The sequence below is a fragment of the Callospermophilus lateralis genome, chromosome 5, assembly GCF_048772815.1.
Source record: "Callospermophilus lateralis isolate mCalLat2 chromosome 5, mCalLat2.hap1, whole genome shotgun sequence".
NCBI classification, from domain to species: Eukaryota; Metazoa; Chordata; class Mammalia; order Rodentia; family Sciuridae; genus Callospermophilus; species Callospermophilus lateralis.
Genome location: NC_135309.1, coordinates 12248576 through 12271626, shown reverse-complemented (window position 1 = coordinate 12271626; position 23051 = coordinate 12248576). Strand labels below are relative to the sequence as shown.

The 23051-nt window shown below is 49.9% G+C and overlaps 1 protein-coding gene and 1 pseudogene across 1 annotated transcript; both read right to left on the bottom strand.

Annotated features, from left to right (window-relative positions):
• Positions 1 to 2147: 2147 nt before the first annotated feature.
• On the bottom strand, positions 2148 to 2482 carry LOC143398965 (SOSS complex subunit C pseudogene; annotated as a pseudogene).
• Positions 2483 to 16014: 13532 nt separating this feature from the next.
• Positions 16015 to 21261, bottom strand: LOC143400315 (olfactory receptor 2V1-like). The gene is made up of 2 exons (XM_076857594.2): positions 21233 to 21261; positions 16015 to 16981 (listed from the first exon to the last, which is right to left on the bottom strand). The coding sequence occupies exons 1-2, from the start codon at positions 21259 to 21261 to the stop codon at positions 16015 to 16017; spliced, it is 996 nt and encodes a 331-aa protein (XP_076713709.2).
• Positions 21262 to 23051: the final 1790 nt, after the last annotated feature.

Below are 23051 nucleotides of genomic sequence, written 5' to 3'. Positions count from 1 at the left end.
TGGGATGCCAGATGACCCTCCCAGTAGTTTATGGTGGTTGATAACACATTGGGAAACCATATAGTTCAGCACGTACACCCCTCTTGGCTTAAACCAATCAGTTCAAATGAATACCCCTTTTGTACTGACCAATCACCCCTACCCAACTTGTTCCCACCAGTGAATGTGCTAATCATGTTTTAGAGTTGTTATTTGATTTTCCCGTGGCGTGTGATGATTTGCTAAGAGATGCTATGATGTATGTGGGGGTCCCTGCCTTCTCCAAAGAATGTATAAAACTGCTGCAAACCCTGGGCTCAGGGCCTCTCAGCGTCACCAGTTGCTGTGTGCGCATGCGAAGGACTGAGCTACCTCGCAATAAACACCTCTTTGCTGCTTACATCGATCTTGGGTCTCTGGTGGTCTTTTGGGGGTCCCGAATTCGAGCATAACAACATCATTTATAATGGAATGTTTATAAAAGATGCTTAAGACTGGTTGGTAATTTAGTTTTATCTTGGGTTTTCTTTTAAAATAATATAAGAATATTTATACATTTACAGAGTACTTCTGGACTATTAACTTGAAAGCTATATACTACATCAATCCTGTGGACTACAAATATAAACCTAACTTATTTAATCCTATGCATTCACATTTTTCAAAAGCATCCTCATTTATTTCAAGTTAAATACTACAAATGGTTCATATAAGGCTATTGTGGACACAACATACTCAGTTGTTAGGGGATGATTTTACATGACTATCCAGTTCAGAGTCCGATTGAGAGCTAAAAATCAAATGGCATTACAAAAAAGATAAAGTCACTAAGCAGCATAATCAAATTTTCAGACAACCCAGCTTCTAAAGCTTTCATCATCCTAGTTCCCCCCTTCTTTTTGCTTTTACTTACATATTCCTTTCTTTTCAAGAAGCAAAAAAATATGTAAGTTCACCAGAATTCTGAATGTCAGTGTGTATGAGAAACCAGCCTCTACCTCAGAGCAAAGCCTGTCCAAGGAAGGGGGCATGACTCTTGTCTTTGGAAAGACCCACAGAGCACTCCTAGGCACATATCCACCCTGTTGAGTTGTTTGTCTGCAAATAACAGGTGAGATATGCTGCGCCAGGTGTCCCTGACTCAGTCAGGCTAGGTGAGGACCCATAGCAACCTCCTAGCAGCCACCAATCAGCATGAGACAGGGAAAATACCTGGGATGCCAGATGACCTCCCAATAGTTTATGGTGGTTGATAACATGTTGGGAAACCATGTAGTTCAGCATGTACTCCCCTCGTGGCCTAAATCAATCAGTTCAAACGAATCCCCCTTCTGCTATGCGACCAGCGCTGGCTTTATGAAAGAAGGTTTGATTCATGAGTAAATGCTAGGGAGTTTTAAATTAAAGAGACAAGACTCTTATTACCTTTAAAACCAGCTGCAGGAAGGCTTCTTCTAGCTCCCGCCTCCAGCCACCTAATGTGGTAGTGAGGTTTACAGAAGAGACTAGTGAGAGAGAGAGAGAGAACACTCCAGGGAGTGGGCTTTTATTGGGGAACAAAAAATTCCAGGGAAAATCCCATCCAATGAAGGTTAAAGTGGGTAGCATCCCAAGATCAGGGGCGATGACTGGGTCTTCGGGGCAGTGGCCAGACACGTCTCTGCACGGACAAGCCCTCAGACCTGGGAAAGGGTGGGGAAAGCTCTAACACAGCTGTGTCTAAGCGCCTCTCACCCAGCCAGGGAGGTAACTCAAATCACATGCGAGGATGGCCTCCCACAGCCCCTCTTGTACTAACCAATCACCCCTACCCAACCTGTTCCTGCCAGTGAATGTGCTAATCATGTTTTAGAGTTATTTTATGATTTTCCCGTGGTGTGTGATTATTTGCTAAGAGATACTATGATGTATATGAAGTCGCCGCCTTCCCCAAAGAGTGTATAAAACTGCTACAAAACCTGGACTCAGGGCCTCTCAGTGTCACCAGTTGCTGTGTGAGCGTGGAGGACTGAGCTAGCTCACAATAAACACCTATTTGCTGCTTACATCGATCTTGGTCTCTGGTAGTCTTTTGGGGGTCCCGAACTTGAGCATAACATGTACAGCCCTGAATGAGAGGAGCTCTGGCATTGGGTATTACAAAGTAATTTTCATTACAGATGTTTTCTTCATTCTGAGTCAAGGCGAGGTAAAACAGGAAGAAAAAGATTTCCAAATGCAAAGTCTTCAGTTATGAAGTATCCAGATAAATGTGCATGAGCATGCTGCAAAGCTGCCTTCTGCTGGGCTGTGATATGCTGCTGTTCTGCATGTCCCTGGAAGTCCTTATTAAGAGCTGGTCTGGAGAGTGCAATGCTAGCTCCAGGATTACTTGCTGAAGATTGGTTCTGCATAAGTAATTTTCATTTCTCTTTGTCCAGTTCTGCCAAGATTGCAACTCTATTTTTGTTTTGAAAACCTTGTCCTGAAGGATTTGCTGCCATCTTCCTGTTTTCTGTTTCAATTATATTCAGAGGCAATGGATTAGCACTTCACATTCACCTGGGATGCCTGAGCACTGGGGAGGCCTTGCTGCAGGTGGCAGCTGTCAAGGTGGAACACACCACCTAGAGACAGACAGGTAGAACCTCCGCAGTGTGCTGAACTACAACCTTCCCGCCCTCCTTGAACTGATTTTTTAAATGGACATGTTTCTTTCTCTTCCTCTCTCCCTGCTCCTCCTTAATCTCTCCACCTCCCTAATCTCAGGGGAAACAGGATTATCTTTCTCCCCTATTTTAGGCAAACTTATCTGTCCTTGAGTGCTCACCCACCATAGGAAGGAAGGAGTCCTTGGTACCAGAGGGTTGGTACCAGAGGGCCTCAGAAATGACAATCTACCAAATTAATAAGTGAATTCAACTCCAGAGAGAAAACTTTGTGGAATGTAGCCTTTGACTCACCTCTTTAACCCTGGCCCCACCTCTTTCCTCCTGATGGGCAGAATCAGAGCCTCAGGGATAGGAGCCTCTGTGCTTCTCCTTTGCTAGTAAAGCAAGAAATCTTCCTTTTTCTTTTCCCACAAAACCATGTCCTCGTGATTGAATTGGCATCAGGGACAAGGACTGAGTGTTCGGTTGCACCGCGACAGTGTCTACCTTAGTAATACAGTCCTGCTGCTCTGCCAGTGTTACTCATTTTTAAAAGACATTTTTCTTTCTCTTCCTCTCTCCCTCCCCCTCCATCCTCTCTACTCCCTAATTTGCAGTGGTGTGTGTGGGGAATATGATCATCTTTCTTTGCCATCCTAGGCAGAGTATCTGTCCTTAAACACATTCTCACCACAGGAAGGAGGCAATCTGCTTTGGACATGGCAACAGAAGCTCTCAGAAATGACTATCTCCCAAATTCACAAGTACATTCAACTCCAGAGAGAAAATAGGTGGAATGCAACCTTCACATCACCTCTATAAATGCCCTCTGTTCCTGCTGATGGGCAAAATCACTCTGTGGGACTGGAGCCCCATGCTCCTCCTTTGCTAGCAAAGCAATGAAACTTTGTTTCTCTTTTCCCAAAACCATGTGCCCATTACTGAATTGGCATCGGGGACAAGGACCGAGGTTTGGGTAACAGTTTTGCCATGAGGAGACTGAGACTGCTCCAAATAGAGCATGGCAGGTAGGGTATATGGCCACAGAGCTGGTGGGTGTCACTGGATCCTGGCTCACCAGCCTAACAAGCTTCTTGCTGAAGAAGGGCCAACAGGGTCAGAGGTCATCTGAGGATAGTCTGAGGAGATAGAGAGGGTCTGTGTGCCTGCTTGACCTGACTTCTCAGGATTCTTGGTAAAACCAGGCCATTTGGGGCAGTGCCAGGTGGTAACAAGCACAGATGGCCAAGAGTCAGGTCCTAGTTAGAAGGGAGGTGGGGGAGCTGGGTAGCATTTGATCAGGGAGAGAATCTGTGTCAGTGGCTAGAATGGGGAGTGGGCCCCAGGACTGCTCTGGGCTGACAGGAGGGTGGCCCTTCTCCCTGAGGAGGGTCTTTATCTGGAGTAGAGGGCACAGTGGCATCTCAGGTCCCAGGAAAGATCTCTTCTGTGCTGAGAGGAGGGCACACCCTCAGTGTGGGACTGTGGGGCCATCTGAAGCTAAGCTGCAGGGACATAAAGCTAGACAGCAAACAGAAGACTGTCCCTAGCATGCTGGCCCCTCCTCCTCCTTGTGCCCCAGGCAGGCCTCTGGCAGCTTCCCCTCAGTACCACAGGTTGCCATGAAGGCTTTCTGAGAACCTGCCCTGGAGGCCGTGAGTTGGCACAGATGCAGGCAGTGCCAGGCTAGCACCAGGTCTGCTCTCTTCTCCATATGACTTGAGAGTGGCAGCAGGATCTCCCGGGGTTACACAGCCAGCTCCTTCCCCCTACTCTGCAGAGAGGCCAGCAGGCAGCTGAAGTAACCAAGGTCACGTGAGCTATATCTGGCCTCCTGCCTCACACCTTCTGAGCCAGAGCCACCTAGGCTGGCCAGGGACATGCGATTCATGGACTTCCATCACAGGTGAGGAAGCGTCTGCTGGGCTTGGGGGGAAAGGTGTCCAGGAGCTGGCGGCCAGGGCACATATATGTCTGGTGATTCTCATGAAACCTTGGGCCTCAGGAGCTGCCAGCAGTAGGAAGGTTTTGTTATGACCCAGGAAAGCCTTGGCCACCTCTGAAGGTGAGCTGCAGGACAAGGAATTAGTTTGTTTACAATTAAAAAAAAAATCTCATTATTTGACCCATATTGTTCCCTTCAGAGGAGCTGCCCTAGGAAGTAGGGGGATATTCTATCATGGGCACAGCGGCTAAAAGCAAATTAACTTAGTTTTATAAAAATGATTTCAGTGCAAATGCAAATATTAGACTTATCTATTTTTAAATTAAGGAAAGAGTTTTGATCCATGAAAGAAATTTTAAAAATGGGGTAGGCTAAACAGAAAATAAAACTGAAACATTTACTTCAGTTGTCCCTGGTTTCTTTGCCCTGCCAAAGGCAGACAAGGGGCACAAAGAGAAGCAAATGCATCCAAGAGTACAAGAAATAACACTGGGCACAACAGGGTACAGAAGGCACAAGCACACAGATGGAACCATGGGTGGGGCACAAGCACAGGTACCAGCCAAGGGAAGAGCAGGGGAAGCCGTGTTTGGGATCCTCCCTCTGTGGCCACTGCTCACCACTGACCTGGCCCTTTCCTGTGTCCACCTCTCAATCTTCTGTGCTGGGCTCTGGCACCAGTGAGGGCCTTCTGTGCAGCTCCAGGCTGAGGCAGGTGTGTGCTCAGGGGACCCCTGGGTCATCCTCAGTGACAAGCAGGTGGCAGCTTGGGCTCTGCTTCTCTCCTCCTCCTGGCAGCCTCCTGGCTGGCTCATGGTGCTGGCAGCACTGGTGCCTAGCAAAGTGCCCTTGAGAAGGGGCCATGGGCCTGAGGCACAGACATGGGAGGAGGACTCTGTTCTTGGGGCAGGTGCCTCTGCATGTTCTTGAGAGTGTGCAAGGTGGGGCGCCAGAGGCCTGTGTGGACCACCCTGTGCGGACCACCCTATGCAGTGCCAGGGCACAGTGTGTCCACTATGGGCAGCACCTTGGCCTCTTACAGAAGGCTGGCCCCTGTGTGGCCATGGTTACTCAGGCTCTTCCCCCACGCCCACTCCTGTGGACCACACTAGGCCACCAGAGCCTCTGCCAGTTCCCCATCTGTGTGTCCCAACCATTGCAGCATACTGCACAGATCTCCTCAAAGTTCATCTAAACCTCACCTCCCTGATCCAATCCACCCTCCACCACCTCTACCCCATGTGCAAACCAGTCCCTACAGCTGCTCCCAACAATGGTTTCTGAGCTCTGCCCAGCCACACTTCCTGTTCTCCAAATGCTCAGAAATCTCGAGGGTCAGGACCTGACATGGCCTGGTCCACTTTGAGTGTGGCTGGGTACACAGCATGTGAACCTTGCCGAACGAGTAAACAGACAATTGGAAATACCCACGGAGGAAGGGGCAGTCAAGGAAGGGCACAGGAACAAGCAGTGCAAGTTTAATCCACAAATGGAGGCGGCTGGGCCCTCATAGGAGCTCAGTGAAGCAGCTTCCCCAGGAAGAGCACAAAGAAGATGGGAGGTGTGGTTCTGACTCTGGTCCCTGTTCCGAAGGGTGACCTGCAACTCTTACTCTCGTTAGAAACTGGAAAACCCATATAAGTAGTTATTGTCTCCGTGCATTGGTCTGCTTGTGCGCACTTCTTCAGTTCAATGGGCACGTTGCTAAAACCTGTAAGAAACCAGACATGAGACTCCTCTTTTCCTCCTCCTCATCTAAACTTCCCTCCATCCACAGAGTGGTCTTGAACAGGGCAGAAATCAGCCACTCTCCTGTGTGATGCACCCAGTACTGCCCTCTCTAGCAGAGGCATGGGCTGGCAGATATCCCAACACAGGGCCTGCAAATCCCTAAGCTCCCTTAAACCCTGTGTCAATCATGATGTGAGTGAGCCTTCTAGCCCATGTTAGCACTTAGGGATGGAGCATGAGCTCTGTACCCAAGGCAATGGAGGTGAAGAGTCCTAATGCCTTGTTAACAGCATACTGGAGACCACCACATGCAGGGTGCCAGATACCTGTGCTGCAATCATGTGCTCCGTATGATCTTGAGGACAGAGCTAACTTCCTCTTACTCTTGGTCTGAGGCTACTATTAATAAAGAGCAATAGCCATCAAAAAGCTATCACTTAAGTTGAGTGTGGTGGCTCAGCCCTGTAATCCCAGCAGCTTGGGAGGCTGAGGCAGGAGATCTCAAGTTTAAAGTCAGTCTCAGCAATTTAGCAAGACCCTCAGCAACTTGAGAGAGACCCTGTCTCAAAATAAAAACAAAACAAACAAAAGGGCTGAGGATGTGGCTCAGTGGTTAAGTGCTCCTGGTTTCAATCCCTGGTACCAAAAAACAAAAACAAAAACAAAAACAAAAAACCCTATCATTTTACTCATGTTCTATGCCTTTCAAATCCCTTCAGATACATTCCTTCAGATGGCAGGCACTATGCTCTTGATGATTCTGTCTCATTTCCTTGGGACATCTAGAGCAATCTAGGGATGGCTATTTTAGATAAAGAATCATGTTATGCAAACTTCAGGAAGCAAAAACTTCAGACCAGCCAATATCACCAGGCCCTGTCATCACCTCCCTGACGATGACTTCAGGAAGCCTGAGTTCCCCAGAGTCAGAGAAGTAAGAGGGTGAAAAAAAGCTCCAGAAACAACCCAACCCCATGGCCCTGAGCCTCCGGTCTGCAGGCTACATCACAACACCACTGCTAATTAATTTCTAATGTATGTCTTTAATTAAAAATTTTATTTTAGATTTCTTATAGAAAGAAAATTATGCTTAATGACCACTTGGAAAGAAAGTGTAAGTTTAGTCATTGCCTCTCTCTAAAATTTTTACTTTGAAAATTAAAAACCCAGAGAGAAAGGAAACAAAACAAAACAAAAAAACCAACCTACACTGGGTTTAAAAAAATCTCACCAAGTCTGCAGAGGACGGATGTTCATCAGTACGCTGAGCCACTATCCAGGTGCTAACAAAGCCTGTCAATGAACACATGCGGACTCACAGGCAGATGAAGGGGAAGAGCTTTCTAAGCAGGTGGACAAAAGCAGGACTGTCCTTAATCCTGCCCTCTGTCAGTGTGAGAGGGCTGCTCACTGTCCTGAATACCCTGAACCGCTGCCTGGAGAGTACCTGTGTCAATGACTCCGGAGAATTCCACACACTGGGTTCTGTCTGCGGCACACCACTTGAACTCTGCCTTGCACAGTCTTCCCTTCACTGCAAAGCACGTTGGGCACCTGAACCCGTTGGAGGCAAATTCATCAATGTCCTTCTCCTCAAAGTCACTCATTTTAATCTCCCAGGAGACTGTTAAGGAAATTAAAAAAAAAAAAAATAGGGAAACCTGGATGGTACCCACCACCATCTGGAGAATGTACTCATGCTCTTGAATGGCCTCTCAAACCCACCTGCTCCCTCCCTGCTGCCCAGACCCTGCGTTCCTTGGGTGATACTAACTCGGTACTGTGGCACCACAGAAGTCCTTGTCCTCCCGTAGCCTGCTTTCTCATGGGGGAGGTAAATGAAACTGGACAGGAACTAAGAGGACCCAGTATATCAGACTACGATAAAGGCTGCAGAGCAGCAGAACATGGTCGAGTGCAAGTGGTGCCCACAGGGTGGGCAGAGAGCCCCCTCTGGAAGGGGTGGTTTCGTCAGAGGAGGCCTGGAAGAGGTCTACTTCCAAACACTGGCACGCAATAATCTGATTTTACAGGTAGAGGTCACAGATATGGCAAACACAGGATGCTTAAAGAAGGGGCCCCAATGACAAGGAGCCTTAGTTCCTCCTGCTTTCTGTCTCTGGGGCTCCCTAATGTCATGGAGAACTAAGGCAGCTCCCTGCCCCTGACCATGTGTCTCTACTGCCACCTGCAGTCACCACAAAGGTCTCCCAAAGATGCCCAGGTAGAGCAGGAGTGCAGGGAATTACAGACAGAGAAGTGGAAACCTTGGGAAGGTAAGGGCAGGGGAAGTGGAGAGTAAGAGCAAGGTACTTACCTGCAGAATTCTTCTCAGGCTCCCAAAAGGCAGCTTGTCTTTGTTTACCACCCCGCCCCCGCCCTTCAGGAGCTCGCCTAGCTGCTCAGGGGCTATCCCCCACAAGATGAGTGTAAGTGGCACCCAGGGGACATGCACCCCGGAGCCTGTGCATCCTCTCCCCACTGCATGAATCCCAGTTCTCTTGCTCAAGTAGACAGAGGATGTGGCAGGCAGCCCTCAGAGGTGGTGGGAGCAGGAGGCCTGATCTTTACCACATGTGTGTCTATACACACAGCCCCAGGGAGCAAGGAGATCAGCTGGGGACCATGGCTGCAGCCTCTTAGACCTGCCATTCCCTGGTATGGAACTCGGAAAAGTTTGACAATTACAGGACTGTTGGGTTTTTCCTGGAGGTATACTTGTCCGGGTAAGAGGATGGAATGTACATATATTCTGGTGGGGCTTCAAAATTTTCTTTTGTTCTTGAGAAAACAAAAAGACCCATCATGGAAAGAGATCAAATCACAACCAAAAAGCAAGCTCTGAACAGCATAGTAAAGTAGGGCACTTCTGCTTACATATGGAGGTAAGTCCCACTCTGCTCCTCTCCCTGGAGCTGCTTCTCTATGCCCATGAGGAGGCTGACTTCCAGGGCAATGGTGAAGGAGGTCCAGCTACGGACCTAAGTCCACCGCAACTCCATGCTGTCTGACTTCTTTTTAACTGTAGTTCTTCTGAGCTGTTCTTTTCAGCAGTTATCTTGGCTCATAGGAACAACAGTTCTGACGGACACACATCTGTGACAGAGTCAAAACTATGCTCAGGCAATAGCAATGTTCTTATTCTGTACAAGGCTCGGCCTGCCCAAGCTCGAGATGATGAAGAACCAGACCCCGTCTAGTCAGTGTCACCTGCTCTGACAGCTGTGTAAAGCTTCCGGCTCTGCAGACTTCCACCCCTAGCCCTCATCCCATTCTTAAAAAACCTCGTCCCTGTCAGTTGCTCTAGGACAGGGCTAAAGACGTGGGTCCCTGTCTTCCTGGTGTAGTCATGCTACATGATTAAAGTTCCTTCATGCATCTCACCATTACCTTTCTGCTTGGTTTCACGGGGAGGGTTTGACCTGATTCATTGGGACCCCCAGAGTGGAGCTTCTAGCTTAGGACTCTGGCAACACTGGCGAAATTATGAGAGGGTGTGTTGTGCAGATCCACGGCCTCTCTGCTCTCTCAACCAGGGTACATTCTACACCATCTTCAACACAATATTCTAGGAAAAGTCTTTCATTTGTCTTTTTGTTTTAATATTTTCTTTTTAACTCTGGACTTTGGTTTCTATTAAAATGCTAAGCACCCCAGGCTGGTTAGCCACTCTTTTTACACCTATTCAGTGAAAGAACAGTGATTTTCTCAACCTTTTTGAAAATAAGCTTTGGAAATTACAGTGAAGCTGGCTTTGGACTTTGGAGGAGGCACTGTGGAGGCCTTTGGTCCACCTTGGTCCAGGTGCCTTGACTGGAGAAGCAGAAAACTGCTGACCTCCAGAATCAGAATATCCTGAAAACAGGATGTTCTTTCTAAGGTTCACCAAGAGTGCTTCAAGAGAGACAAGGAAACACAGATCACTCCCCTTAGCTATTTGCAAAAATGTCATGTTCATTCCCTTTTAATTTTGCCTAGAGTCCTGCAGGCTGTCTTGGAGAACTGCTTGCTGAAATAATAAAATTGAGCAACTCAGCACCTATGGTTACTTGTAATCACAGCTCTGGCTCCGAGTCCTGAGAACCTGCATCCCTGTTCATCTTATCTCTAGTTTTGAGTAAACCTCACATCATTGCTCATTCTTCCTAACAAAAGGAGGAGCCAGTCACACTGGGACTTCACTTCATTGTGGGGGTGGTCCCCTGACTTCTGCTCTGGGACAACCTTGTCTCTGGGTCTTTCATCCACCGTGTTCAGAGTTCAGCTGGTCTGGCCTGGCAAGGCCCAATATGAGAGCAGGAATGACAACACCTGAAGAATGGAGAACAGGGCTTGAAGGTTCAAAGTCCCAAGATAAACTATATTTTGCCTAAAGCTTTTCCTCAAAATAAATAAATCAAGTGATTTTCTCTAACCTACTCTTAGAAAGCAGGAGAAAAATCAAGAAAGAGTAGAAACTTTATGTAAAACTATGCTGACTTTTTTAATCTAAAGTCCTAAATGTCATATATCAAAGGCTACATGTTAACAGACCCACTGTTTTATAAGATTCTCTTCTTCTACCCAACAAGTGAGACTTGGGACCTTCTAAGCACTGCCCCAGCCCCAAACACTGACTGCATGGTTCAATCTGATTATTAATGTCAACTGACCTGAGTGAGACCCTTATCCTAGTCTCACTCTTCCCCCTCTAAGAGACCTTTAAAGAACACCAGCTTTTCCTGGGCTTGGCTGAAGCTTTACTTCAAGACCCCTCTGTACTATGGGCTCTAACAAACTTCTTGGTCTGAAGGCTGATCCTATTCCATGCCTCTCTTGAACATGCCAGTCTTCCTTCTGAATCTAACATTAAACTGTCTCATAAGAAATTCCTACTAAGTGACAGTGTTTCTGCTGTCATGTCTGGTCTACTTGTATGGGGTGGGGAGAAAGAACAGGTGATGAAGAGTCTATTTTCAGTCAGCGAGAAGAGCAGTTAAGAGGCTGAAGGAAAAAGGAAAAGCATGAGTTGAGTGGGATTGGCAGTCAACAGCCTCTGATCCCTGAAATAGTGGACTAACTAGGTGATGGTGGAGGCTGGCTTGAGAGGACCTGGGAATAATGGGGATATGAAAATGATATGGGCACCATGGGTGTGGTGGTACACACCTGTAATCCCAGTGGGTGGGGAGGCTAAGGCAGGACGATCGTAAGTTCAAAGCCAGCCTTAGCAACTTAACAAGCCCCTGTCTCAAAATATAAAACAAACAAAACAAAAGGTTGGGGATGTTGCTCAGTGGTTAAGCATCCCTGGGTTCAATCCCAGTACAAAAAAAAAAAAAAAAAAAAGACCTGGGCACAGGTGAACCCAGGGATAGTTAGATGTTCCCAAATACCCCTTACCTGTAAACCAAATTCAATGATAAACATTTCAGCTGCTCCTTCCTTCCCCATACATGTCATCTTTTGGGGGAAGGGGAACAAAAAACAAAACAAAAGAAAAAACCCCACCACAACACAAAGCTACTCTTTAATGAGGGCTTCTTGAGTGCCAGGCATTGGGCCTGCAGCTTCACCAGCTCACACATTCTTTGCCACTCCAAGAGGCAGGTGTCAACTGTTCTGATGACCTTATCTACACACCCGGAGGTCAGCACTGGCTGATCTGGAGGCCACAGGCGGGTCTGTCCCCATCACACTCACTAGGCTGGGAGCATTTTGATGTCAGACTCTGTGTCAACTCCTTCACTGCAGGTACCATGCAGAACACAGCACCAGACTAAGGAAGATGGTACTGAAGGGGAAATGCAGCTGGGAATACAGTGGATACTGTAGTTGGTAGTGCATGGGGGAAGAGAGATTGAGGCCAAGATGTGGGAATTCAGGAAAGTGCGGGTAGAAATGAAGGGTAGGGCTGGAATGCAGGACGGGCAGAAGAGAGAGAAAGCAGGCCTGAGGTGGGCGTGCGAACGCAGAAGGGAAGGGGGGATGCTGGGGATCTGGATACAGCACAACGCGCTAGCTCACCTGCGACAAGGGCACCAGAGCGAGGCTGCAGGCCAGGAGCAGGCTGCCCGGAGCCGGGGGCACATGGCTATGGCTGGTGTGGTCCTGCCTGCGGAAGAGAAGCCCATAAGCTGCGCGCCTTCGCTGGGGGCCCGACCTCTGGGGGGCAGACCTGGGCGGCCTCGAGGGCCCCGCACCATGTGGCCAGCGCGCTGCCCTGCCCTGTTGCACACAAGGACGCAGCTGTGGGCTGAGCCCCGAGGGTGAGTGCGGGCGGCACCCTCCCAGAGGCAGCCTACCTGGCGGCCACCCACTGCACGTGGCTCCCAAGGCAGAATGCCAGGGCAGGACGCCACAGCGCATGTGCGGGGCAGAACTTCATGGTCCGCGGTCCTCATTGGTCGCCTGCTTGCTCTGCCCGCCTTCCTGGAGCCTGAGCCAATGAGACCGTGGGGCCCTTTCCACACCTGACTGGAGCCTGGGAATTCTTTTCACATTGCACAAAGTTGGGGGAGCACGAGCAGCAGCAGGTCCTGCTTCTGGAGCAGTCCCTCCCCACAGAGGTGTGCTCCTGTGCGCGGCCCCTCTTCCCTACTGTGAGCACTCCCAGAGGGAGCGTGGCCTTGTGCTTCATTCCCCATGGGCAGTTCTGGCTTCCTGGACGTGCCCTCCTAGCAGCCCTGCACCTGGAGTAGCCCTGGAAGTTCATGATGCTTTCCAATACTTCCGCCCTTCTTGAGCTTTGGGAGAACGGGGGGGGGGGGGGGGGGGGGGGGGGGGGGGGGGTCGATGTGCATGTGCATGAACAGTGTGTCCCCAGGAGTCACTAGCCCAGTGCCTTGGACGTGAACACACTGTTAGTATGTGCCGAATAAATGAAGAATTCCTTCTGCCCCGTGAAGTTATAAAGTCTTCCAGCTTCCCCATTGCTGTTCTGAGGCCTTGCTTTTTCAGCTGCAAAAACACTATTCTTTTTTGGAAGCAATCTAAATACGGATCAGTGGATGGATGAATGGATAAGGAGAATGTGGACTACACATCAGCCTTAAAGTACAAGGATCTCTTACTATAGGCTATAACATTGATGAACTTTGAGAATATTTTTCCATGAGAAATAAGGAAGTCACAGGAACAACCCTGCATGATTTCCTTATATGAGGCATTTGAAGTGAACGGTAACTACCAGGCCCTCTAGGAGAAGAGGAATGGGAATTGCAAAATGAAAATATTTAGAGATCTTTGTTGAATAAAAATGAACATACAGTTAACATTACTGTATTGTACACTTAAATCGTTAAGACAGTGCAGTTTGTGGATTACAATCATCATCATCATCATCATATCATCATCTACTCTACATCACACTTTTTTTGTAGTAGATTCACTAGCCCATGAAGGTTTGTAGTAGATTCACCAGTCCATTGGAGCTGCAGGCACTTGAGGGTGTAGTGCCCATGTGGCTGGAATGAAAGTCAGCTTTGACATGCTGTTGGCAAGGAGGGGCTTGCAACTGAAATGGGTCAAGTCTTCCTCTCTAGGCCTGGGGAGTCCACTAAGATCTGGAGCAAGAGGAAAGTGCTAGAGAGGGAGTCTGGGTGAAGTGGTCCTCTGGTTTAGTCTCATAATGAACAATTCATGGTGGAGTCCTCATTTAGACATAGTGACAATGTTTTAGGTTTTGGAGTTAGAGGTTGTGTGTCAGCAGAAGCTGTGAGGATTAAACAGAGCATGAAGTATTGCATAGGGTTTATTGTAGCACAATACACCTTGCATAAAATTCATCATCTCATATATTCACCATCTCAATACTCATACCCTAGTGGCATCTATAAATTTCACAGTATGGGGAAGCCACCATTTTTCTTCACCACCAAAATGAAACCTGGGCAGATGGACCCCATTTCTCCCTTCCCAGACCTCCAGAAACCACTAATGACTTTCTCTATGGATTTGCCTGTTCTGGACATTGGGTACAAATTGACCATTACAGTTTGTGGTATTTCACATTTGATTTTCACTCCATAGAATGCTTTGAAGGTTCATCCTTGAAAGTTGCTGTAGTTTGTAACAATACTGCATTATTTTTATGGTTGAATAATATTCAGTTGTGTGAATGTTCATCAGCTGGGACACTGCGGAAGGCTCTCTGAAGATGTAGTACCTCTGCTGACGAAGGAAAGATGTGCAGGTGTTCACCCAGCACAGCGAGCCAGCAGCACCTCAGGTGCAAGAATGCCCTGCTCTGCTGGTGACCTGGAAATGAGAGGGAGTAGGGGAGAGAACAAGGAACTGAGGGGAGCCCAGGGAAGCTGGGAGCTACAGGGCTTTCTGGACAGAGAAAAAGATGTTTTGCTTCAAGAGTTTCATGTTGTTGTTCTTCCGTGTTTTTAAGAACCACAGATCTCTTTTCAGGGAGCTTACATTATCATGAAGACAGGCAGTAAGCAATATAAGGAACTGACATGTGATCTGTTAGGAGGTGACCATGTAGGAGCAGTGGAATTGCCAAGGAGTTTGAGGTGGAGGAATGGGATTTGTTCATGTATTTGCATTTAGAGATCTTGTAGGCTAAACCTTGGGAACAAGCCGCAGGTGAGTTAGGAGGGCAGTGTGAGAAAGGACAGTGAGACCTGGTGGAATTTCCTGCATCCTCCAGGTAATGGGTCTGTGGCCATGACTGTCCCCTGGCATGACAAACTTGGGGTGCCTTTGCAACATGCGGAGGGGGATTGGGTGTGGGTGAGGAGCTCAGGAGATGTCTGGCTGGCCTGTGAATACGTATGGCCGACTTTGGTGTCAGGTGGTAAACAAGGCCATGTCCTTGAGCAGGAGTGCCAGAAGAGAGTGTGGGAAGGGCCTTGTACAGACCCAGCACCTTCACACTCATGGGGAAGGGGTGGGCCCCAGGGAGGAGGGCAAGTGTCGAGGGAGGGAGAAAGGGTTTTCGAGAAGTGGGAGCTGGATGGAACCAGCGCTGGGGCGAGGTAGTAAATGTCCTCTGAGCTCATGCCTTCATCCAGCAGTGTTTATTAACCAATCCATGTGCCAGGTGTCTTCCACAACTGAGAACAGGTCACTGATAAAGCATAGCCTCTGCTGGCCCGACCTGCTGTGCTAAAGGGGAAAAAGGAACGTGGAACACACCCGGGGTTAGGAGGTGTGGGTGCAGGTGGTGCTGCTTGGGCGGAGGGATCCGGCACTGGGGCAGCTTCTGAAGGCAGTGGAGGAAGGGGCTGGGACGATGGGAGGAAGCCCCAGGCAGGGTTCTGGGTGAAGGGGGCCTGGGGGCTAGAGCAGTGCGGGCAGTGTGGCCACAGGGGCGATGGGGAGGGCAGTGCAGAGGAGTGGGGAGATGTCCGGGGCAGTGGGCTCTGTGGGGCCTTTGGCTTCTATGGCAGGTAGGAAGGGAAGCCTCGGACCTCCAGGGACACCGAGACTCTGGGTTGTTACTACACCCACAAAGGAAGCCTTAAAAAGAAGCCCCAGCTGGAGTTTGTTGAGGTGGCAGGGAGTGGGAAGGATTGACCACACAGTTCTCTGAAGGGGAAAGCCTAGCAGCTGGGGAATGAGGGGCTTCTCCTCTCACTTGTCTGTGTAACTCTTGTCTCCAAAGGGAATCTCAGAAATAAGATCCTGGGGTCCTAGACACCGAGGACCTTCCCACTTGGTCAGCACCCCTGCCTCTGCCTCGGTGCATACAACTGGACTAAGGGCTCCGACTTGCCACCCTGTCTCTGCTGGGTCTCAGGCATTCCTGCAGACTCCACACCTTGCTATGACCTTCTTCATGGCCCCAGTCACTTCCTTGTTCCTCAGGCTGTAGATGACAGGATTAAGCATCGGTGTGAGGACCGTATAGAAGACAGACACCACGTCATCCTGGCCAGGAGAGTGGTAGGTTGCAGGTATCATGTAGGTGTAGACCAGGGGTCCATAGAAGAGGTTGACAACTGTCAGGTGGGAGGAACAGGTGGCCAGGGCCTTCCGACGTCCCTCCACGGAGTGCATCCGGAGCACAGCCACCAGGATGAGGGCATAGGAGGTGGTGATGAAGGTGATGGGCACCAGGAGGACCACCACACCAGTCACAAAGAGTACCTGCTCATAGGTCTCTGTGTCTGCACAGGCCAACGTCAGCAGCGAGGGCACTTCGCAGAAGAAGTGGGAAATCTTCCGAGAGCCACAGTAGGGGAACTGAAGGGTCAGTGAGGTTTGAATGGAGGCATTGAGGGACCCTCCCAGCCAGGAGGCTGCGACCATGAGCAGGCAGACGCGGCGGCTCATGAGCACCGGGTAGTGCAGAGGGTTGCAGATGGCCACATAGCGGTCGTAGGCCATGAGGGCCAGGAGGAGGCACTCGGCAGCTCCCAGGAACATGAAGAAAAACATCTGTGCCCCACAGCCCCCGAAGGAGATGCTTGTCCAGCCGAAGAGGAACCCCACTATCATCTTGGGGACAGTGACTGACGTGAAGAAGATGTCCAGGAAGGACAGCTGGCTGAGGAGGAAGTACATGGGCGTGTGCAGCCGGGTCTCAGCCCAGATCAGCAGCACCATGGCCGTGTTGCCAGCCATGGCGAGGATGTAGATGAGCACCACCAGGCTGAACAGGAACAGGTGCAATTGGCTCTCGTCAAAAAGGCTGGTGAGGACAAAGCCTGGGATGGAGGAGAGGTTCCAGGGTCCTCTGCCTGCCTCCTGCCGCGCCTCCCTGTTAGGGGAAAGGGAGCCAGCTAACCAAGGACCCAGCAGGCGCCTTCCCTCAGGGAGGGAAAGGTGGAGGTAAAGGTAGCAGGACAGAACGGGAGCCCAAGGGGGCAGCAGAAGGTATTCACAGGTTCTTGGACACAAGGAGTCTCCATTGTGTGGGTGGACACTCGTTCACAATGGAAAATGACTACAAAAGGCCTGGCACATGGCCAGAACAGTGTCCAGAGGGAAACTTTAGCACCCCATGTGCATTCTGGAAGAGAGGAAATGCTAGAAACCAGTGATATAAGTCTCCATCTCAGAGAGTCAGGAGAGGGACAGCACGTTACAGTGCCCCATGTTTAATAAAATGTGCATAGTTAATATAAAAATTTAATCCCAAGTAAACAGAAAAGCAAATGCACATGGGGAAAGATTTTAAAGATTTTTACTTTCGACTAACCTGATGACTACATCCACAAATATGCAAGTTGTATGGTTCAGAATTCTCATTTATGTGGGGATCCATGTGAGACATTTCCCTTGGATATGGCTGTGTGCCCAGGTCTGGTGAAAAAGTGGTCTCCACAGCTGCACAGCTGTGCTGTGCCAGGTCCTCCAGCTGTCTTGTCCCCCAGGAATCCTGGATTGGCATTGTGCTTGGGTGCAGGGGGTGTTTTTATGTAGGCTTTGGGCAGTATGTTCTCATCCTCAATCAATTGTGCTTTCTCCTTATTTCAATAGTTCCATGATAACTGAGGGTTGTCTTTGTAAGAATAGCCTTTATAAATTTTAAATAAAGATCATTCAGGTGGAGTCACATCACAAGGAACATCAGGCTCAGCTGTGGTGGTAAGGCTGCCTGCAGGTATCTTAGGAGGCAGGCAGGAGGGGAACCAGAGGTGAGGCCATAGAGAGTTGGTGATCCCCTGCTCTGCTGGCAAAGCCCTGGGCCACCATGCCCGTAGCAACCCTGCTCCCAGCACCCCGAGTCCCAGGGCATGCTTGAGCTCTAGCTTGGGTCTACAGCAGATGACTCAATAGAAGGATGGGAGGGGAGTGAGATGAGCTGCGGGGTTCTGTAAAGGAGCTGAGGCTGTGAGAGAGGCTGGAACTGGAGGGCAGCACGGTGTCTTGGAGCCACACCAGAGATGTGACAATCCTGCATGCCAGCAGGGCCCTGGGATCCACCAGGGAATCTAATCCCTGAGACTGGGCTTCCAGGCTGCTGTGGTGGGCCTGAGTAGGGACCCACTAACTAGACCGCTGCACTCATCTTACATGCTGAGGCTGGGATCTTCCTTGCCCACAGTTGGACAGCTAGGAGCCACTGCAGGAGCCATTGTCCCCAAGGGGCTTCCTGCTCTTCTTGCTGTAGCAGGAGTTCCCCCTTCTCTACAGCCTTGAACTACCAGACCCAGGCTGCTGGTTGGTCCTGGGTGCACAGGTCTCAGATCTGACTCAAGAAGCTCAGTGCTTGATTATCCCAGGGTCCCATAGTCCCCTCCTAAAGCTGAGCGCAGAATTGCCACTGTTAAACCCAAGTGTTCCATACCAGGCTCCTAGTGAAGATGAGACATATTGCTTCTATTTTCTATATTTTGTAGTGCATCTTAGAGTCTCAAGAGTCTAGAGCCTGCATCTTCAAGGACTGGCTGATTCCTGGACATGGGGAACAACTGGCCCATCAGCTGCCTCTGACATGTAGACCATTCAACTGGAGCTTGTGCCCCTCACCACCTGCCTGTGCCAGGCTCCTACAGTTTGGGCCACTATCCTGTCCTGGATAGCCCCAGGACAAGGTGCTGGGCAACTAGAGACCACCCCATAGCCCAGAGTGTGTCAGACTATGCAATCTGAAGCTTGTGCCATTGCTAGCCCTTCCTTGCCTGTTGCATCCCACAAAATACCCAACAAAGGCTTTGCCTATTCCACACTCTGCCTCCCGGTGGATCAACCCTGCTGCCTCCGAGTGGCATGCTCACTCCTCTTGGGAGCTGTGAATCAAAGTCATCTTTCCAGGCAGTGCCTTACCTGACCTGAATAAAAATGGTCTCAGGTACATTTAGAAAGTTCCCCTAAAGAGAATTTTCTCATGTCCTTGTTTTAGGCACAGCTTGTTTTCTGTCTTTAATGTCTCAGAAGCATTAGATTTAGCATCGGGAAGGAACCTGGTCCCACATCCCTATTTTGTTGGTCACAGTATAGCTATGAACCTTGGCCAACAGCTCTGGACCTTGCAGGCCACATCTGAAGTTCTCTACCTTAGCATGAGGAGCATCTGAGGCTGGCTAATTCCTTGCCAATGGGTGCTGTCATTGCACAAAATTTAGCAGCATACCAGACTCTGCTCTCTAGGTGGCAGTAGCAACCCTTCCCAGGGATGTCACCTGCAGGGCACTAGCACCAGTGGTGAGATCCTCAGCGGTGGAGCGCCCCCCCGCCCCCCCCCCCCCTGCAGACAACTTAGTTCAGGACAGGCTGAACTAAGTTGTCTGCAGGGCATGCCAAACAAAGTTAGCTGCAGGGTGATCCGGCCACTCAAACCCCCTCTGTCTGGTTTTTTATCTAAACTTTTGCTTAGTCCAAATGCTCAAGCCCCCTCTCAAGGCTGAACACTTAACCCCTCTTGTACCAACAAGGCAGCTTGCAAATCCAGAGACCCTGTTAGATTTAGGCAGCACAGCAGAAGGACTATAAAAATCTTCCCCTGTCGCCCCCCCCCCCTTTTCTCCTCTTTTGCACTGCTGCAATAAAGATCTCTTGGTTGCTTGAGTATTGTGGTCACTTTCCTTTCAGTTGTTGTCCTCTCCCTTGCCTCCCCCTCCATAAGGGCAAATAAGAACAACAGCTCACATGATTAAAATCCTGGTCAGTTGGACGTCCTTTGCTGGTTTGCCCAGTTAGAGCTCTGTGTTCTAGGGTGCAGCCTCTGCATCAGGCTGCCTGGGTGCAGACCTCAGCTGTCTCCCAGCCCATTGGCTTGGGCAGCTTACCCAAGCCCTCATCTCAAATACGGACTATTGAGAGCATTCAGTGATTTATATTTGGGCAGTACCTGGGAGAGGGTCTGCAGGAGGAACAAGCCATTTGGGTACCAGCTGCTGATGACATCAGTATTTCCATAAACCCAAGCCTCTGCTTACCTCTCTAAAATGGGATCATCAGGCCTATTTCACAGTACTATTATGAGAGGGTTGAATAAAAAACTGGGAGCTTGTGCTTTCCCATAGAAGATATGTAGTAAATGTTAGCACTCTTCCTTTCCTCTTAAGCAAGATGGTTTTGCAAAATAGTTTTCATGCAGAATCATGCAGTTGACATTTGCACTTACCTTCAAAGGGCTCTTCGTCCCTCCCACTTGGAGATTTCCTTTCCACTTGCTTTGTCTCCTAAACCATGGGGTGTTTTGTGATTGGGCAGGTGGCTCTCCTTATGTAGACTACAAATTACCTGAGACTAGGGATTATGTCTGTCTTGTATATTTCTCCACAAAATATGGAGATTCATCATGGTTCCCATTCAGTGCTGGTGGACTGCAGGTACGTGTGTGGTAAACATGTGAAAGAAGTGCACCCTTGTTCACAAAACACTGCTGCCTCAATGTCCTCCCTCATCACCAGCATCTGAATCTGGCATCTCCTCTGCAGGGCTGTGATGCCTGCCTGCCTCCCAGAAAGTCCTGCCACTGTGGGTGTTTTCCTTTGTGGCCGATTCTTAGCATGGATACACACATCTGCATTGCAGTATGTGTGTGCCTGTGGGTGCCTGTGTGTACTTGTGTGTGTGGGTCTGTGTGTGCCTGTGTGTGTGTATGGGCCTGTGTATGTGTGTCTCAAAATAATTAGGGGAATTCTTTTCTTTCACACGGTTTCAGAAAAGAATCCATTTTTCTCTCCTGTCTTTGCAGCAGCCTAGGTTAGAACTGGTGAACTGGGCCATTGAAAGCTGGACAAGAACCCAAGCCTCTGGCTTATTCCCCCACAGTCTGCTTGATTCCTCCTTCTTTCCTCCCTTTTTTTTCCCCTCTTTTCCTTCCTCTCTTGTTCTCTTACAGAGCAAACCCTTGACTGTTACAATTGAAGACAGCTCATTTATGGAAAGGGAATGTTAAAATAACTTCAGCTGTTGGAGACTTCATGTCTGGAGAGTCGCACATCACACAGGCTGTGGCTCTGCCTTTCCATGGGCCATCTCCAGTTTGGAGGCTGCCGGCATGGGGCACGTTGGCCATCCCCTGTCCCGCCTCCCCTCCCGTGACACCCCTACTCACCTCACACGGCCCCAGTCCACAGTCTCCATCAGGACGCTTGCTCTCCTGCTGTCTCTTCTCCTTCTTCCTCGTCCTTCTGAGCTCCAGGTCACAGCTCAGAAACCAGGGCGGTTCTCTTGGGAGGTTCGCACACAGGACCCCGACGGCTGAGGCGTGAAGTCTGTGTCTTTCCGTGGCAGGAGGGCTCCTCACTTTCCCGAGAGCCCCTTCTTTCCTTTACTGCAACTAGTGTGAGCTCCCTCCCACTTCAGAATGGTGGGACTGAAGGGCTCTTGCCCTTGACCTGGCCGGTTGTCCCAGCCCCCAGAGGCTGGGATGGCACAAGCCTGGTTAGCACTCAGAATCCAGCTGTGCGACTGAGGTTGCTGTGCTGCATTCCCGAGATGACAGGAACTGCTTGGTACCAAACCCTTGAGTCACGCGTGAGGCCAAGGGGTCCAGAGCAGAAGTGCCAGGCCGTGTGCAAGTTGAGGTGGTCTGTGGAGCTCAGGGCACAGGACACGCACACTTCCAGGAGTGAGGTCTGCTCTGTCTGGGATGCCCCTTGGTCTCTGGAAGGTTTGGAAGATTTCCAGGTGATTGAATATGGAAAGACTTCCTAGATGGGGGTCTAGGATCCACTGAGTTGGGGACTTCAGAGGTGGAGGAATGACACATGTCAGCTGGTGGTGCATTCGGGGCACCTTAGACCTGAGTATGGTCTCTGGACCAACAGTGTCAGTCGCTGGAGTAGAGGGGAAGCTCTCACTCTCTGCCTTGGATTCACCAAATCGGAGACTTGGTGGGTCCGAGTCTCCTTTAACAAGCCCTGCTACAGCCCCCAGATCTCAGCCAGGGGCAGTTTCACCCCACAGGGGACATCAGTCAGTGTCTGAAGGTGTTTCTGATTGTCCTGAGAAGGAGGGGGCACTGCTAAGGGCATCAAGTGGGAAGAGGCTAGAATAGCACTTGTGGCAAAAATCAACCGGTCTGAAAGGTACCTGGTACCAGGGTTGGGCACACCTACTCCCGACCTGCTTGCTGCAGTGAATTTGGTCTGTCCTAAGTGCTGCTGGCTCTCAGAAGGCAAGGCTACCCTGCCTGTGAGATGTCGAGGTCAGCAGGGCACACCCTGGTGGGTGGGCGAGGCCATGGGTAGCTGGGAGGATGGATGTGTCACCATTACAGAAGAAAAGTCAAGGCTGAATCTCAGTTGAAAGAAGGAAGGGGGAGATTTCGAAGGCATGACAGTTCATTTCCTTCCCAGCATCCACACAATCTCAGGACACAGACGCTGTCAGGTCTGAGTGACTGAGCAGCTTGGCCCAGGCAGCCACTTGGCTGTGGTGGCATCAGAGGTGTGAGACGTGCACAGAAATCTGGCAGGCGCTGCCACTTTGTGATGCACGTAAGCTTAGTCTCTAGAGGGGTGACGGTGGCGGGATCACTTCTGTCCTGTCAGACAAATGCCTGGCCTAGGGGCAGAACCTGCACAAGTCTGCCAACTTGCTTTGCTGTTCTGCAGACATGGCTGGAAACAGAACTTGGCACCAAGGACACAACGAGAATGAGAGAGCAGGGAGCTGTTTTGTCACCAGTTGACACAGGCCTGGGGAAGGAGAGACAGACGCCTCCTGCTCCAGTCTGCTGCAGCAGGGGCTCCTCAGCTCTGCCGTCTCTGGGCACACAGGTGGCTCATGTCCCCACCCGCCTGCCTTGTGTTCTAGCACTGTGCCCAGTGTGCCTCTTACAGGCCAGCAGGAAGCCAGGACCCAGAGGAGCAGAGAGACCACTGACTCTTTATGGCCACATCCTGTGCTTGTTTTAACAACATTCTAGC

Bases quoted from the DNA above. Each gene is read 5' to 3' on its own strand.
- LOC143400315 (XM_076857594.2), bottom strand. From the start codon at position 21,261: ATGGAGACTGTGGACTGGGGCCGTGTGAG. The intron at 16,982-21,232 runs GTGAGTAGGGGT...TTCCCCTAACAG, and splicing joins GTGGACTGGGGCCGTGTGAG to GGAGGCGCGGCAGGAGGCAG.